This window comes from Vicugna pacos, chromosome 6 (assembly GCF_048564905.1).
Source record: "Vicugna pacos chromosome 6, VicPac4, whole genome shotgun sequence".
Classification (NCBI taxonomy): domain Eukaryota; kingdom Metazoa; phylum Chordata; class Mammalia; order Artiodactyla; family Camelidae; genus Vicugna; species Vicugna pacos.
This window is the reverse complement of record NC_132992.1, coordinates 30638635-30654779: the sequence shown is the minus strand read 5'-3', so window position 1 is coordinate 30654779 and position 16145 is coordinate 30638635. Positions and strand designations below refer to the sequence as shown.

Here is a 16145-nt window from a genome sequence, read left to right as displayed (position 1 = left end):
GTTTTGTTGAAAGTTAAGGCATACAAGGTGAAAAAGGAACCAAAACACAGCCATGTGACGTAGGTGAGAGCTGAGTGAGCGCTTACCGGAGGACGTAGGTTGGAGATGGGCAGGCATTCCGGGCTGAGTGAGGAGCCTGAGCAAAGCCATTGGGGAAGGTTTCCTGTAAACTGCTGGGGATGATCACAGCAGAGGGGGCTTAAGGGAGGGTGGGAGAGGTTAGGCTGGGGAGGTGGGCCCACAGTCACAGCCGCTCTCTCCTTGTCCACCCGTATCACCCCCCCCATATATATGCATGTGTATAGTGTCATTACTTCCACAGACCCATCAAAATCTGTGACTTAGGGATACATACGGGGTTTGAAGTTGGGGAGAAGATGTGACCTCACTTGTATCATGAGGTCCCACTTGAACCTGAGCTTGGCCTAGGTCTGAAGGGGGCCCAAAGCTTTGCACTGGTAACAGGTGGGCCCAGAGGGCCACTCTCTGAGATGCAGGCAGGGAATGTGACGGGACAAGGGCCCAGCCCTTCTTGCCATTGCCTCCTTCCTGGTTGGGGCACGGAGTGGCTGGACACGGGGTGGTCGGGGAGCACCCGGAGTGTGCTTTTCCTGCTCGCTGTCACAGGAGGAGAGGTCTGTGGTGAGTGGCTGTGATGGGGTCTCCTCTTGTTCGTTCCTCTCGGATGACACCCTCTTTCTTACTGCCTTTGATGGGCTCCTGGAGCTCTGGGACCTGCAGCATGGTTGCCGGTAAGTGCCACTCCCCACTTCTCTCCCCGCCCTGCCCTGTGTCTCCTTGTTGGAAGCCCAGGGGAGGGGAGAGGGGAGGGAGCCTGTGGCTCTGACGCTGTCTCCCTGGGGTAGGGTGCTCCAGACCAAGGCTCACCAGTACCAGGTCACTGGCTGCTGCCTGAGCCCAGACCGCCGGCTGCTGGCCACCGTGTGCCTTGGGGGATGCCTGAAGGTAACAGCCGGGGGCCGGGGGCCGGGGGCCATGCAGGTGGAAGTGGCCCCACGCGGAGTCAGCCCTGTGAGGTTGCTCTCAGTGGGGCAGGGGCTCTGACTGCTTACCTGCTGAGGGCAGGGGACTGGACCAGGTGGCCCCTGAAGCTCTGGGACGGAGACACTCAGGCATCTGTATTCAGACTCTGATTCCTCCTCCCTTTCTCGCTCCTCCAGCTGTGGGACACAGTCCATGGGCAGCTGGCCTCCCAGCACACCTGTCCCAAGCCCCTGAACTGCATTGCTTTCCACCCAGAGGGGCAGATTGTAGCCATTGGAAGCTGGGCTGGCAGCTTCAGCTTCTTCCAGGTGGACGGGCTCAAAGTCACCAAGGTGAGAGGGGCCAGTAGCCCTGGAGGAGGGAGCACAGGAGGGTGGGAGTAGAAGGTGGGGAGTGACAGACACCTGCATCCTGTGTCACTCTGGGTTTGGGTGGAGAGCAGGCCCTGACATTCCACTTTCTACCTCCCCACGCAGGAACTGGGAGCCCCGGGAGCCTCTGTCCGTACCTTGGCCTTCCATGTGCCTGGGCGGGTTGTGGCTGTGGGCCGGCTGGACGGGATGGTGGAGCTGTGGGCCTGGCAAGAAGGGGCACGGCTGGCTGCCTTCCCTGCCCACCGCGGCTTTGTGGCTGCTGCCCTTTTCCTGCGTGCGGGCTGCCAGTTACTGACGGCCGGAGAGGATGGCAAGGTCAGGTGACCGAGGGCTGGTGGTGGGCAATGAGGAGGGGGTGGCAAAGGTGTGGGGATATTTGGGTGAGGACGGGGCCTTTGTTGGGGAGACTGGGGGAGCTTGGCTGGTGCAAGCTACAGGGAGAAGGGTGTGGGTGTGTGCACAGCAGCTCTTGGGAGACGAGAGACAAATCTGGAAGGAGGACTTTAATGGGGGAGGGGTGGGGCAGGCTGTCTTTAAGGCCCTTTCTTGGCCCTCAGGTTCAGGTGTGGTCCGGGTCTCTGGGTCGGCCCCGTGGGTGCCTAGGTTCTCCTGCTCTCTCTCCTGCCCTCTCTGTGGCTCTCAGCCCAGATGGTGATCGTGTGGCCGTTGGGTACCGAGCAGATGGCATTCGAGTCTACAGAATTCCTTCAGGTACCAGAGGGAGAAGGGCTGGAGTGTTTGAGCTTTGGAAGGAGCCCCCGTGCCCACCCCAGCCCTCTTCCCAAGCATCTTACGCTCTTGTCTCTCATTCTCTAGATTCCCAGGAGGCTCAATGTCAAGCAGTAGACGTGGCAGTGTCTGCACTGGCCTGGCTCAGCCCTAAGGTGTTGGTGAGTGGTGCCGAAGATGGGACCCTGCAGGGCTGGATGCTCAAGGGACACTCCCTTCAGGCCCTCTGGCTTTTGTCCAGACACCGGAAGCCCGTCCTGGGACTGGCCACCTCCCAGGAACTCTTGGCTGCTGCCTCAGGTACGGCTGGCCAGCAGGCAGGGTTGTGAGTCACTGTTTATTTTAAATAAGCTAACATCTGTCTTCAATTTATATGTATGTGTGTACATGAAAATACGCACCTATATAACTTTATTTTACAATTTTAAAGTGCTTTTAAAAGCATTTATCTTGCAGTCACTTGAGACTGTTTCTTCTTATTCTTTAACCCTGATTCTGGGACCTCTTTGTAATCCTTGTGACCCTTTGAGTTTCTGTCCAGTAGGAGATTGTGCTGTGTCGAAGGATGGGTTTCCCTTAGGAGGAGAGAGAGATGTTGAGGTGAAAATGTAGACTGGCCTTCTTCTTCCCTAGATAGGAGGCACTTTAGAAGAGGAAGGGAGTGGGGTGCAGTGGGGAGTTAGAAAGAGACAGCTACAGAGCCGGAGCTGGGAGTGCCTGGCATTCCTGTCCTGCGTCCTCACAGGATGACTGACCCTTGTCCAGGGCGTCCCCACAACCTGTGACTCACAGCGTCCCTCCCTTGGAGCTGTGCCCTCAGACATCATCCTCAGCCCCCACGATCGCCTTTGTCTTTGACCTCCCAGGCCGGTCTCACTTCCTCTTTCAGGACATCTTCCTCTCCCCCTTTTTCCAATGCAGAGGATTTCACTGTGCGGCTGTGGCCCCGGCAGTTGCTGACACTGCCACAAAAGGCAGAAGACTTTCCCTGTGGCACTGAGCTCCGGGGACACGAGGGCCCTGTGAGCTGCTGTAGCTTCAGCACCGATGGATGCAGCCTGGCTACCGGGGGCAGGGATCGGGTGAGCCGCAAAAGGATGCAGCCCCTGTGCTCCCCCAGACACTCTGGTCCAGCATTCCTGATCGTTTCCTGCTGCTTCCTCCGGCTTTTGCTTTGTTGAACCTCCTGTGCTGGGTCTGTCCACCCTCCTTCCTTGATACTCCCTCTTTTCTTGAAACTTCTCACCTACAATGGCCCTGGTGTTCCTACCTCCATCCTGCGGTCCTGACGGCTCCCTCTCTTGGGACCCACCAGAGTCTGCTCTGCTGGGATGTGAGGACACCCAAAGCCCCTCTTCTGATTTGCTCCTTCTCTGCCTGTCACCGAGACTGGGTCACTGGCTGCGCCTGGACCAAAGACAACCTCCTGGTGAGTGAAGGGGCGGGGGTGGCACAAAGCTTAGCAGGGTTCCTGGGGAGGACAGCACTCCCCACCCCATCCTATTCCTAACCCTCATTTATAATGTAGTATTATATGGCATTAATATAATTTTCCAGCACCCAATATTATAGCTAACATTTTTTTACCACTTAGTATATGCCAGACACTGGGCTAAGCTCTTAACATGTATTGCCTCATTTAGTCTTTACAACACCCTGTAAAGAGCTGTTGTCTCTATTTCATAGACATGGATGTTGAGCTCAGATAGATTAAAGACCATTTCCAAGGTCATGTAAGGGAAGAAGCTGAGCCAGTAGACTTTCTCATAAGAAAGCCTGTGCTCTTAACAAGAACACAGAACTGTCTCTGCAAGAGCTTAGGATGCCCTGTTCCTGCAGGTAAAGGGAACTGCTGCGATTTCTTTGCTCCTAAAGCAAAAATGAATCTCAAATTATGCCCTCAGGGATGGTGAAGCCTAATTTCTGATACAGGGTCTCTGTTGTTCTCAAAAAGAAATAAGAGTATCAGTTTTGAATAGACTAGTCATAGTCTGCCCTGCTCCAACTTCTCGGCAGCCAGATCTTTTCATGGTGTTGCAGACTTTTCATCTTTGTTTCTTGACTGACACTACGTTAGTAACAAGGACAGTAGCTGCTCTTTATTCAATGCTCACTGTGTACCAGGCAGCTTGCTAAGTGCTTTACATAGATGCGTCAGCCCCCATCAGAAGGTACACTGTCATTATCCTGGTCGAATAGAAGAGAAACCTGAGGTCCAGAGAAATGAACTTGCCCTAGGTCACAAAGTAATGAATGGTGGCACTAGGATTTGAACCCAGCATGGCCCTTGCTCTTCATCACAAGTCTTACTGCCCTCCACCCTATGGTGGTAAGTATACAGAAATGCTAGAGGGATGCTGGTAATTCGACTCCTCTACCCTCTGATTCTGAAGGTCTCCTGCTCCAGTGATGGCTCTGTGGGGCTATGGGACCCAGAGTCCAGACAGCAGCTCGGTCAGTTCCTGGGTCATCAGAGTGCCGTGAGCGCCGTGGTGGCCGTGGTGAGAAGGCGATGGGGAGCTCACCGGGGGTCTCTGGGAAGGCTAACGGGGGTTGGGAGACTCGATGCACTGGGTATCTAATCTCCAAAGTGAAAGAAGTATAAACAGTGCGATGCTTGCATCTGGATTAGAGCAGGTTTAGGGTATTGAGACTGAGAGTTGGTGGGAGGGGAGGGAGAGCATAAAAACACAGCATGTCAGTACCACAACCCTGTGGCAGGGTTGTGGTCCTGACTCCCAGCCACACTGTCCCAGGGTTGTCCTCATTCTTTGACATCTTCTAAGCCCTGAATGCTCAGCCCACACCTCTGTGAGGGGAGTCATAATTCCCATGTCCAGCTCAGTGTGACTCTTCTCTGATCCTGTGCTCTGGGGCAGGAGGGGCATGTGGTATCTGTCGGCCGGGATGGGACCTTGAAAGTGTGGGACCATCAGGGTGTGGAGATGACCAGCATCCCTGCTCACTGTGGACCCATCAGCCACTGTGCGGCTGCCCTGGAGCCCCGGACAGGTAATGACGTGTCAGCCGCCTTCCCTTCCCCGCTGCTTCTTCCCGTCTCCCCTTCTTCTGACTCAGTCCCTGTGTCTCGTCAGCCGGCCAGCCGGAGTCGGAGCTTCTGGTGGTGACTGCTGGATTGGATGGGGCCACACGGTTGTGGCATCCACTCTTGGTGAGTTCCCCGAGAGGACAGGGTGGGGAGAAGTGGAGAGGATGTATTTGGGACCGTCTGACCTGTCAGCTCCCCCCATTCCACCTCCATCCTTCCCGCCTAGGTGTTTCAGACACACACCCTCCTGGGACACAGTGGCCCGGTCAGTGCGGCTGCTGTTTCCGAGACCTCAGGCCTCCTGCTGACCGCCTCAGAGGAGGGCTCCATACGGCTCTGGCAGGTCCCCGAAGAAGCAGGCAAGTGAGGCGTAGAGAGAGGCAGGGTGTGAGGGGGGGTGTGTTAGCGGGACCAAGATGACCAGGTGTCGCCTGATATCCTCCTGTATCCCAGCAGTGGTCCAGCTCCTGATCAGTCACTTCCTTTCTTCTCCAGATGACACGTATATACCCAGGAGTCCTGCAGCCATCACTTCTGTGGCCTGGGCCCCAGATGGTTCCGTAGCAGTGTCTGGGAATCAGGCCGGGGAACTAACCTTGTGGCAGGAAGCTAAGGCTGTGGCCACCGCACAGGTGAGTTGGGTCAACCCCAGTCCTTTGTTCATGTGAATTCTGCCCGGGCTGTGTGTCTGATGATCTGTGTGGGGTTAGAGGCTGCATAGATGGAGGGGAAAGAAGGTTCATCCTAAGTCCTCAGAAATACTGAAATAGACTTGTATTCACTAGGCTCCAGGCCCCATCAGTGCTCTGCTCTGGTCCTCAGCACACACCTTGATTGTTGTCAGTGCTTATAACCAAGTCAGCGAGTGGCGAGTGGTACTCCGGATGGATTCAACTCCCAGACATTTCAGGTGAAATGAGGCGGCTGGGTTAATGGATATAATTACACCTGCAGTTTTGCTCAGATTACCCTTCTCTACTTCTGAACTAGGTCAACAGGATGTTAGTTAGTAAGCAGGATAAAGTCCCCTGCGAAATTGTTTTCTGCTCCTGGTCCTGTCAATTTATTTAATAATTATCAAGTGCCTACTTTTATGCTAAGCTCTGGGCCAGGCAGTATGAACCAGATTGGAATTTTTTAATTGAGGAAGCTCACAGTAGAGAAATGTGCATATAAGTAAACTGCCAACAATATGCAGAGTGATTACTGCTGTAACGAAGATATAAATATAAAATTCCTGGGGCTGCAGAATATAAGAAACTTACTGTTTATGAAAGAGTTGCTATTTGAGGTTGTGCTTAAAGGATGAGTAGGAGTTTTTTGGACCAGTAAGGGCAGAGAAGGCAGCATTAACAAAAGGCATGGAGGCATGAGAGTGCATGGTGTATTCTGAGTCTAGCCAAGCCTTTGGGTTCTTGGTGGGAGTTGGGGGTGGGAGGTGGGGAATTAGATTGAAAAGATAAAACTGGGGCCAGGCTGTAGAGGGCACAGGGTTAAGAATTTTGAGCAGAATAATTACCTGAATTTTAGAGAGAGAACGCCAGTGGCCAAATTAGGGTGGATAGTAGTAGAGGGATCCTAAAGGTACAGCTGTTGCTATAGCCCAGGGAAGACACAATGTGGGTTCTGACCTGGGCGGTGGGGATGAGAGGAGGGGTAGAGATTCAGGCATATGTTGCAAACAGAATCCATAGTGCTCATCGATCAGTAGGAGGTCAGGAGGGAAGGAAGGGACAAGAATGTGAGAGATTCCTACTTTGCACAAGTGAGGTGATGGTATGATAAATGCTAATGTAAGAAAAGCAGGCAAAGGAACAGAATTTGCAGTGAAAGTGATGCATCTTGTATTATACTTTACTACTGAGGAATTCTTGGGGAATTGAGGTGCCTGAGAGAGGCGAGCTAAAGTAGGATCTGTCTCTGTCCATGTACCTTTTTTGAGCTACAGTCTTTACCTGAACCAAGTTCTGCAGGAGGACCTAGGGTTCCTGACAGGTGTCAGCCTGGCCCCTGATGGCCACTCCCTCATCTTGGCCAAGGCGGATTTGCAATTACTGCACATGAAGCTGGGGGATGCTCCCTCTGTAATCTGGTAAGATCCAAAATGCTGTTTCCTCTCAGGCTGGAGAAAGAGGAAAAGTGGGTTAGTGGTTAACCTGAGGTTGGTCCTAAATTAGAACAAACACTGGGGTCTTGCAGAGAAGGGTTCCTGGGTTCAGCCGCTTTCTTTCTTGTAAACCAGGAGCAGCTATTCAGACCATCCTATGATGCTGTCCATCCACCAGGACTATGGTGTGTTTGTCCTGCAGTCAATGCACCTTAGAGTTTTTTCTCTCTCAGTAAGTTCTGTTTGTGTGTGTGTTAAAACAAATATTTGTTCAGGATCACTATTTTAAAGCCGTGGGGCCATGATGGAGGATAAGAAGAAGGAAGGGAAAGGCTCCCAATCTTCTCTTCCTTCAGCTGGAGCAGCTCTGGTTCAGAGCATGCTATAATGGGTTTCCTTGTAAGATGTCATTGATACAGAAAAGGATTCTAGTGTTTAAAAGAATCATGGGAGTGGGGAGGGTGTAGCTCAGTGGTGGAGTGCATGCCTAGCATGCACAAGGTCCTGGGTTCAATCCCCAGTACCTCTGTTTAAAAAAATATATAATAAATAAACCTAAATTACCTCCCTCACCATAAAAAAGTTTAATTAATAAATTAATTAATTAATAAAAAAGAATCATGGGAAACCATAAACATAATTTTCTTAATTGCATTTTTTTCATGTCTCTCTTGTCTTGCCACTGTATTAGCAGTATTTGGACAGTACAGACATATCTCATAGGCATTATGATGGATGAAAGAAGCCAGACATAAAAGAGTATATATTACATGATTTCACTTAAATGAAGTTCAAGAACAAGCAAAACTAATTTCTGGTGACAGAAGTCAGAATATTGTTAGCTCTAGGGGTGGTGGTACGCTGATGTTAACTGGGAAAGGTTATGAAGGCAGCTCTCCAGGGTGATGGAGATGACCTGCATCTTGATCTGGGCAGTGATTGCATGGATGTATACATGTGTCAAATTTTATCAAGATGTCCATTTAAGGTTTGTGTACTTTCCTGTAGCTAGTTTACCGCTTAAAAAACTCCTGACCAGCCCAGAGCAGAAAAGAGTTGCTCTGTCTGGGCAGCAGTAATTGCTATGAATAGGCAAAACAAAATGATCTATCCTTTCACAGAGGCGAAAGGAATCAGGAGAGTTGGAAGAGTGCATGGAATTTAATCTGAATTTAGAGAATCCTAGTAAGACCCTCATATCGGTAACTCAGGCCAGACCTGAATCTGGTGAGTGTGGATGGGAGGGCCTGAGGAATCTGGAGATCGCCTGGGGGAGGAGAGTGGATCCTTCGAAGCCTGAAACCTAACTCTGCCCTTGAAATGGCAGAGTCCTCATTTTTGTGTGCCAGCTCTGATGGGATGCTGTGGAACCTAGCCAGATGCACTGCTGAAGGAGAATGGACCACAGATAATATCTGGCAGAAAAAAGTAGAAACTCCAGAGACAGATCCATCTATACCTACTGACATATGGCCAACAGTCCCATCCCTAAATACACGGCAGCGCAGAAAGGTGAGTTTGAGGGAAAGGGCACAATACTGGGGAGGAGGCTCTAGGTCCGGCCCAGCAGACTTCTGTGCTTCCTGGACTGAGGAGGCCCACTGAGAACTCACCATACCTCATCCTTTTCCTCTCTGAGATTCACACGGGCCCTGTCACAGCCCTCCACGTGCTGCCTGAGTTGCTGGTGACAGCTTCAAAGGACAGAGATGTTAAACTGTGGGAGAGACCCAGTATGCAGCTGGTAAGTGTGTGTGTGTGTGTGTGTGTAAGGAGGGCTGAAGGGATGTCATAGAGCAAACTCGGGATAAAAAAGGGGAAAAGATCAAAATTCTGTTTTCTTCTATCCTTCTTGCAGTAGTGTGCAACTAACACCTGTTTCTAAACAAAAGTTGTTAGCGCAAAGAGAAAAACAAGTTAGTAAGAATGCGCCAGGTTTGGAGCCCTCACCTCCCGTTTTTGTTCCCGTTGTAGCTGGGCCTGTTCCAATGCGAAGGGGCAGTGAGCTGCGTGGAGCCTTGGCTGGGTCCTAACTCTGCCCTGCAGCTCGTGGTGGGAGACACACAGGGCAACGTATACTTTCTGTCCTGGGAATGAAGACGTACTACTCAGGGCAAAGAGACCACTTGTGCTAGAGATGCAAAGCCGGAAGACGCCAGTGGCTACTTTCTTTCTCCGATTATATAAAATAAAGTGTCAGAAAACCTCAAGTGCAGTCCTGCCTGTGTTCTCCTGTGGATTTGGACCAAGAAGGAAGACTATGGATGTTCTGATGTTTCTTTCTGATGTAACGTTAATCTTTCCTAGAATTGCAAGAAAGTGAACCAGATCTTTAATAGATATTCTTTGGATTCTGGTGTCATTTGCTGGCCCCAGTACCCTAAGATAACATTCCTACCAGGGGGAGGAATGAAAGTGATGTTGACCAGCACTTAGTTTGAATAGAGATTCGAAGACCTCTCACCTGTTCAAGAAAGAGGAAGAGAAGGAACAGTGGCTCAGCTGTGCCGCTGGTCAGGGCTGGAAAGAACCGGGTTAGAACTAGGACGATGCTAGGTTCCTCTCAAAGTAACAGCCCCATCTGCCCGGAGCTACCTGCCTGGATGGGAGTGAGGAGCCAGGGCTCTGAAAGCACGGTGAGTCTTCTAGCTTTCCCAGCCTCTGACAGAGCAGCGGTGGCCACTTGACTTGCAAGCATGAATCAGTATGATAATTTGCATTCTGGGAAGAGATCACAAAGGGGTATGCCTCTCAAATTGATGTTCACAAAGATTAAAATGAGTTGAAAGGTGAAACAGTGCCCACACGTGGACTAACCATGGACTTTCAAAGTTCTGGAAACTTATTTTCCTATAGTTCTATTTTATGGGAGAGGAAGTTCCCTGAGGCCCTTTCTACAGGTTAAGGAAAGGCTAAGAGTCTTTTGTATCCAGGAGTTCAAGGACTTGTATATGATAAGCCAGAGCTATTACAGGATTTTTATCCTGGGTTAGTAGGGTTCTCTCAGAGAAACACCATTGCACTCTGGTCTAGAAATGAGTTTTCAGGATTCAGGGAGTTGAGAGGGTACTTAGTTTTGTTCTTACTTTGCCCTGATTCCAATTTTACATCGAGAAATCACCCAAAGGTCTTTACCTGATTTCTACCAATGCCTTGTATTCTCTCTCAGCCAGAGGATAAAGACGTAGGAATGACATCAGCTGATAAGTCTTAATGATAGTTCGTGCGTCTATCTTTTCTCATGTGCCTCATGCAAGGGCTCTAAATATACCTTCTAGACTACCTCCTCCACGTGTACCTTGTGACTAGAAGTTCAAGTTAAGGTAATTTGAAACTTATGATTCATAATACTATCCAGAATTGCTTCAGAGAATCTTGGCATAGCGTCATCCCAAAAGTCCCTGGTTTCAAACTTTTGCCTTTTGTTCCCCTGAAAGCATGGGCTGAGGACGGGAGGAAGCCCTCGATGTCTGTCTTCTGTGCTCTAAAAATTCTACAAAAGCACCCAGCTGCGGCCTTGTTGGTCAGGTCCACTTGAAGGGTCAGTTCTGTCTTTCTTATCTTGGAGATACACAGCGAGGTCATAGGATAATTGCTGTGAGTGAAGATAGGAACAGATTCTAGGTAACAGTAAATATGTACCCAAGGGAGTTGAAGAGAAAATCACTTTGGGTTTTCCCATGAAATGTTTTCTGAGTTCTTATCATTAAACAGAATCTCAGTGTCTCCCAGGGCCTGGACGAGTTCCACAATATAGCCACTGGACTGCAGGGTCAGCGGACATTAGAGCAGTCTTTTCTTCTCTTACTCATCTATCTACAAAAGCACATTTTCATAAGCCAAATTTTTCATTTTTAACATCTGTTTTTACACAGCTATCTGGCACAATCTGGTTTTGAAATCGAGAGCAGATCTGCTCACAGTTTGGTTTGTGGACTAGTGCCAGTCCAAACATTGTTAATGGTTTATTTTCCTAGTACTTCATTTTTATTATATTTGACAAAAGTATTGTTCAATGACAGGTCAGGAATTAAAACGAAGAAACAAACAACTGGTCCTTCATCTCCGAAGTTCTGAGAAGCACTACTCTAGAAAGACTGGGTTTAAAAAGTAGCTTGAAATCATGGACTTACATAACAAGACTGCTTCCCTTTCCCCATAATAAAGCAAGCATAATCATAGTTCTTATTTTGTGGGGATATTGTGAGGATTAAATGAGTTAAAATCAGTAAAACACTTAGAACAGTTGCAGACACTTCCATGGGGAATGTTCAGGAAGTGCTAGCTAGACTGTGCTTTTACTTACCCACTGGTGCAAGTGTCACCTGTTATTCTTTCTCAAAACTGTCTTGGGGGTGGAGGGTATAGCTCAAGTGGTAGAGCACATGCTTAGCATGCATGAGGTCCTGGGTTCAATCCCCAGTACCTCCTCTAAAAATAAATAAACCTAATTACCCCCCCAGCTTTCCAAAATAAAATAATTAAATAATACAATAATAAAGGGATAAAAATAGAAAAAAAGTAAAATGTTAAAAAAAGTCTTGGTTATTAGTATACATTTATTCAGTCAGATGAAATATGGACTCAGTTCTTCAGTTTAAGAAATACATGTATGGGGAACTGTTAGAATTGAAAAAAAAAAACCCACCTGTTGGGTCTAGATCTTCTACCTGGAAATAAAACACATCACTTCCACTCATCTTATATATGTGAGCAAAGCAAGTCACATGGCTCTACCTAGTGTCAAAGAGGAGGGAAGTATCATCCTACTGTGTATCTGGAAGAAGAACTAGGAACCAGATGCACAGTTACATCCCCAAAGAACCTGTGTTGATGCTTTTGCAGTAGAGTGGCTCTTAATCCTTTCTTAAAAAAAAATAATTTAAGATCTACAGAGACTATCCCCACGTACCCTTCTCCACCCGGCTTCCTCTAATGATAACATCTTACAGAGCTGAGAACTTAACATTGGTACAGCATTATTAACTGCACATGTGATTCGGATATCCCCAGTTTTTCCACTAATACCTGTAGTTTGTTTCAGGGTCCAATGCAAGAATACCACACTGAATTTAATCATCATGGCTCCTTAGCCTAATCTTTCTACTGTGATACTTTCTCAGTCTTTCCATAACCTTGACATTTTTGAAGAGCACTGGTCAGGTGTTTTGTAGAATGTCCCTCAGTTTGGCTTTCTCTGCTGTTTCCTCATAAATAGACTGAAATTATGGATTTAAGGGAAGAATACAAGAGGTGATGTGCCCTTGTTACATCACGTCAAAGGCAGTGATGTCACCATCACTTATTACTAGTGATAACATTGATCACCTTTAAGGTTAAGGTGATGTCTGCCGGGTTTTTCTTAACTGTACCTTTTCCATATTGTTTGTTAGAAGCAAGTCACTAAGTCTAGTCCACATTCACGGGGAAGGGGATTACACCTCCAAGAGGGAGAGGTATCAAAGAATTTGTGGCAATCACCACAATCATCGATACATTTCGAGGTAAGGTTTAGACTATGCAAATACACTGTTTCGTTGTTTTAGTATTCATCCATCAGTCCTGCCTGAGCAATTATTACTGTTACTTTCTAATGATGATTTTCTATTTCTTTCAACCCTTCTATATTAATTGAAATTCTTGTGAAAGAAATATTTATCCCTTCTTCCGCATTTATGTTTTGAATCAACACATACCAGTATGGACTCATGAATGTCTATTTTACTCTGTGGGAGCCTGTTGCATTTTAAATACTCAAACATCATAGTATGTATATTTCAATGCACCTTTTTTGACCACTATTTATATAGGAAAAATATATATCACAGAAATTCAGTAAAACATTTTAAATTGAGATACAATTCATTTTCACCCTGTGGTTTTTAGTGGTCCAGTGGTTTTCAGTATATTCTAACACTGCAGCCATCACCACTAATTCCAGAACGTCTTCATCATCCCCAAAGGAAAACATTGCACCCATTAGCAATCACACCCCACTCACCCTTTCCTCTAGCCACTGGCAATCGCTAATCTACTTTTTGTCTTTATAGATTTGCCTATTCAAGACATTTCCTATAAATGGAATTATACAATATTTGTGGCTTCTTTCACTTAGCATGTTTTCAAGGTTCATCCATTTGTAGCACGTACCAATACTTTATTCCATTTTAAAATAGTAAATAATACAATAATAAATAATAGTACAATATAACAATAAATAATACAATATTCCATTGTTTATAAATTCCATTCCATTGTTATATAAATAATACAATATTCCATTGTTTATCCATTCATCAGTTGATGGACATTCTGGTTGTCTCTACTTTTTTTTTTCTACTTTTTGTAAATTATACATAACGTTGCTCTCAACATTCATGTGCAAGTTTTTGTGTAAACATTTCTTTTCAGTTCTCTTCGTTATATACCTAGGAGTGGAATTGGTAGGTCACATTGTACCTCTATGTTTAACTGTTTGAGGAACTGCCAAACTGTTCTCCAAAGAATCGGCACCATTTTATGTTCTTACCAGTAACATGTGAGGCTTCTAATTTGTCCACATCTTCACCACCACTTGTTCATCTTTTTTTGTAGCCCTGCTAGTATTTGTCAAGTGGTATCTCATTGTGTTTTTTTCCTTAATATTTAATGATGTTGAGGATCTTTTCATGTGCTTATTATTGGGCATTTATATTTTTTGAGAAATGTCTATTCTTTGGTTTTTAACTGGGTTATTTGTCTTTATTATTGAATTGTAAGAGTTCTTGGTTTATTCTGGATACTAGATCTTCATCAGATTATGACTTGTATATATTTTCTCTCATTCTGTAAGTTGCTTTTTTTTTTTTTTTAAGAAAGTAAAGTGAGGATTTTTTAAGGGAAAGACAGTACACTCTCAAGGAGAGAGTGGGCAGGCTCAGGGGAGCAGGTGCCTCTTTTTACTTTCTTGATAGTATCCTTTTATGAACAAAAGTTTTGAATTTTGATGAAGAATAATTCATTATTTTCTTTGGTTGATTGTGCTGTTGGTGTCACATTTCAGAAACTATTGCTGGGCCAAAGGTCACAAAGATTTCCACCTGTTTTCTGAGAGTTTTATAGTTTTAGCTCTTACATTTAGGTCTTTGACACATTTTAATTTTTGCATATATTGTGAGGTAGTCTTCCAAGTTGATTACTTTGCACATGGATATCCAAGTTGTCTTGGCACCATTTATTGAGAAAACTATCCTTTCCCCCTCTTAATAGTCCTGGCATCCTTGTTGAAATCAGTTGACCATAGATACATGTGTTTATTTCAGGACTCTCAGTTTTATTGATCTGTATGTCATCTTTATGCCAGTACCACACTATCTTGATCACTACAGCTTTGTAGTAAGTTTTGGAATGAGAAAGTATGAGTACTCCAACTTTTTCTTTTTCAAGATTGTTTTGGCTATTCAAGATCGCTTTGCAATCCCATATGAATTTTAGGTTTGTCTTATCCACTTGTGCAAAACAGGCTGTTACACAGATTGTCTTTTCACTTATTTGAATCTTCTTAAATTTCTTTTAACAATGTATTATAGTTTTCAGTGTACAAGTTTTGTGACTTAGTTAAATCCACTAATTATTTTTTGATCCTATTATAAAGGGAATTGTTTTATAATTTTCTTTTCAGATTATTCATTGCTAGCGTACAGCGATACAATTGATTTTTGTATGTTGATTAGGTTAAAGGTCCCTTCCATTCTTCATTTGTTGAATGTTTATCGTGAAAGGGTACTGAATTTTGTCAAATGCTTTTTCTGCATCCAATGAGATGGTCTTGTGATTTTTGTCCTACATTGGTTGGCTGTCATGTGTTGAACCTTGGATTTCTGCAGTAAATCTCACTTGGTCATGGTGTAGAATCCGTTTTATAGTTTGCTGGTTTAGGCTTAGGAGTATTTTTTTATATCTACATTCTTAAGGGATACTGGGGTATAGTTTTCTTTTCTTGTGGTATCTTTATCTAGTTTTAGTTCTATACTGCTTTATAGGATGAGTTGGGAAGTATTCCCTTCGCTTTCTGTTTTTGGAAAAGTACATAGTCTACTTCAGTTTTAACAGCAGCATAGTATTTCAATGAGAGTATATATATATATATATATATATATATATATATATATATATCACTAATTCCTTATCTATGGATTTTTTTTTGCATAGAACAATTCTGCAGTGACATCATCTATGCAAACATGTACATCTGTAACTTTTAGGTTAAAGGGTGTACATTTTAAATTTTTGATCCATATTGGTAATCTGGTCTCTAAAGTTACAGGCTATTGTTTTCATTTAAATGACCTTCATTGTTACTAAGGACGGATGTTGTGTGTGTTTATCTGTGTTGTATGTGTTCACAAATAGTCAGGAAGTCTTTGGATCTGACTTGGACTTTGGTACTTCTTAGCTGGAGCAGGGTACCTCAAAATCATTGTACTTCTCGCCTCCCTGAGATATATTTAGTTTAGGCTTAGTAACAGTCCTTCAAGTGCTTCCCAAATTTTTGGACATCTGCTGAAATCCTAGGATGCTAAGTGGTAGGAGCACCAGTCTGCAGTTGGTAAACAGGGGAGAAAGGCAAGTGAAAAGATCTGGATGGGAAACAATTCAGTCTTTGCTGTAATATTACCTAACAAACTCCAGTTTGCAGAAATACTATTTAGTGGGAAAAGCATTACCCTCCATTAGCATCCCTCAATGCACAGAGGCTACTCTGCTGTGAGAGAACAGGACCCTGAGTAACCTGCAGCTAGCTGTGGGATACGCAGAGCAACTGTACTTTCTGTCCAGAAACGAAGATAAACTAACATAAGAAGTATGTGCTTGTAGAAGTAAAGCTCAAAGAAGCCAGTGA

At 45.6% G+C, this 16145-nt stretch overlaps 1 protein-coding gene across 2 annotated transcripts in view; it reads left to right on the top strand.

Moving 5' to 3' along the window:
- TEP1 (telomerase associated protein 1) overlaps nucleotides 1-9474 on the top strand; it is a 35669-nt gene extending 26195 nt beyond the window's left edge. The window contains exons 36-55 of one of the 2 annotated variants that reach the window (XM_072962754.1): nucleotides 727-752; nucleotides 867-966; nucleotides 1182-1337; nucleotides 1482-1694; nucleotides 1937-2090; nucleotides 2196-2408; nucleotides 3030-3190; nucleotides 3424-3537; nucleotides 4502-4609; nucleotides 4988-5120; nucleotides 5204-5280; nucleotides 5384-5516; nucleotides 5653-5789; nucleotides 5943-6067; nucleotides 7106-7249; nucleotides 7400-7496; nucleotides 8386-8491; nucleotides 8592-8776; nucleotides 8904-9008; nucleotides 9239-9474. In XM_072962754.1, the coding sequence (XP_072818855.1) occupies nucleotides 727-752; nucleotides 867-966; nucleotides 1182-1337; nucleotides 1482-1694; nucleotides 1937-2090; nucleotides 2196-2408; nucleotides 3030-3190; nucleotides 3424-3537; nucleotides 4502-4609; nucleotides 4988-5120; nucleotides 5204-5280; nucleotides 5384-5516; nucleotides 5653-5789; nucleotides 5943-6067; nucleotides 7106-7249; nucleotides 7400-7496; nucleotides 8386-8491; nucleotides 8592-8776; nucleotides 8904-9008; nucleotides 9239-9361 (2610 nt within the window). In that variant the 3' untranslated portion in view covers nucleotides 9362-9474. Of the gene's footprint in view, nucleotides 1-627; nucleotides 753-866; nucleotides 967-1181; nucleotides 1338-1481; nucleotides 1695-1936; nucleotides 2091-2195; nucleotides 2409-3029; nucleotides 3191-3423; nucleotides 3538-4501; nucleotides 4610-4987; nucleotides 5121-5203; nucleotides 5281-5383; nucleotides 5517-5652; nucleotides 5790-5942; nucleotides 6068-7105; nucleotides 7250-7399; nucleotides 7497-8385; nucleotides 8492-8591; nucleotides 8777-8903; nucleotides 9009-9238 lie in introns of both variants that reach the window. The other variant, XM_031672977.2, reaches the window with a different exon arrangement.
- Nucleotides 9475-16145: the final 6671 nt, after the last annotated feature.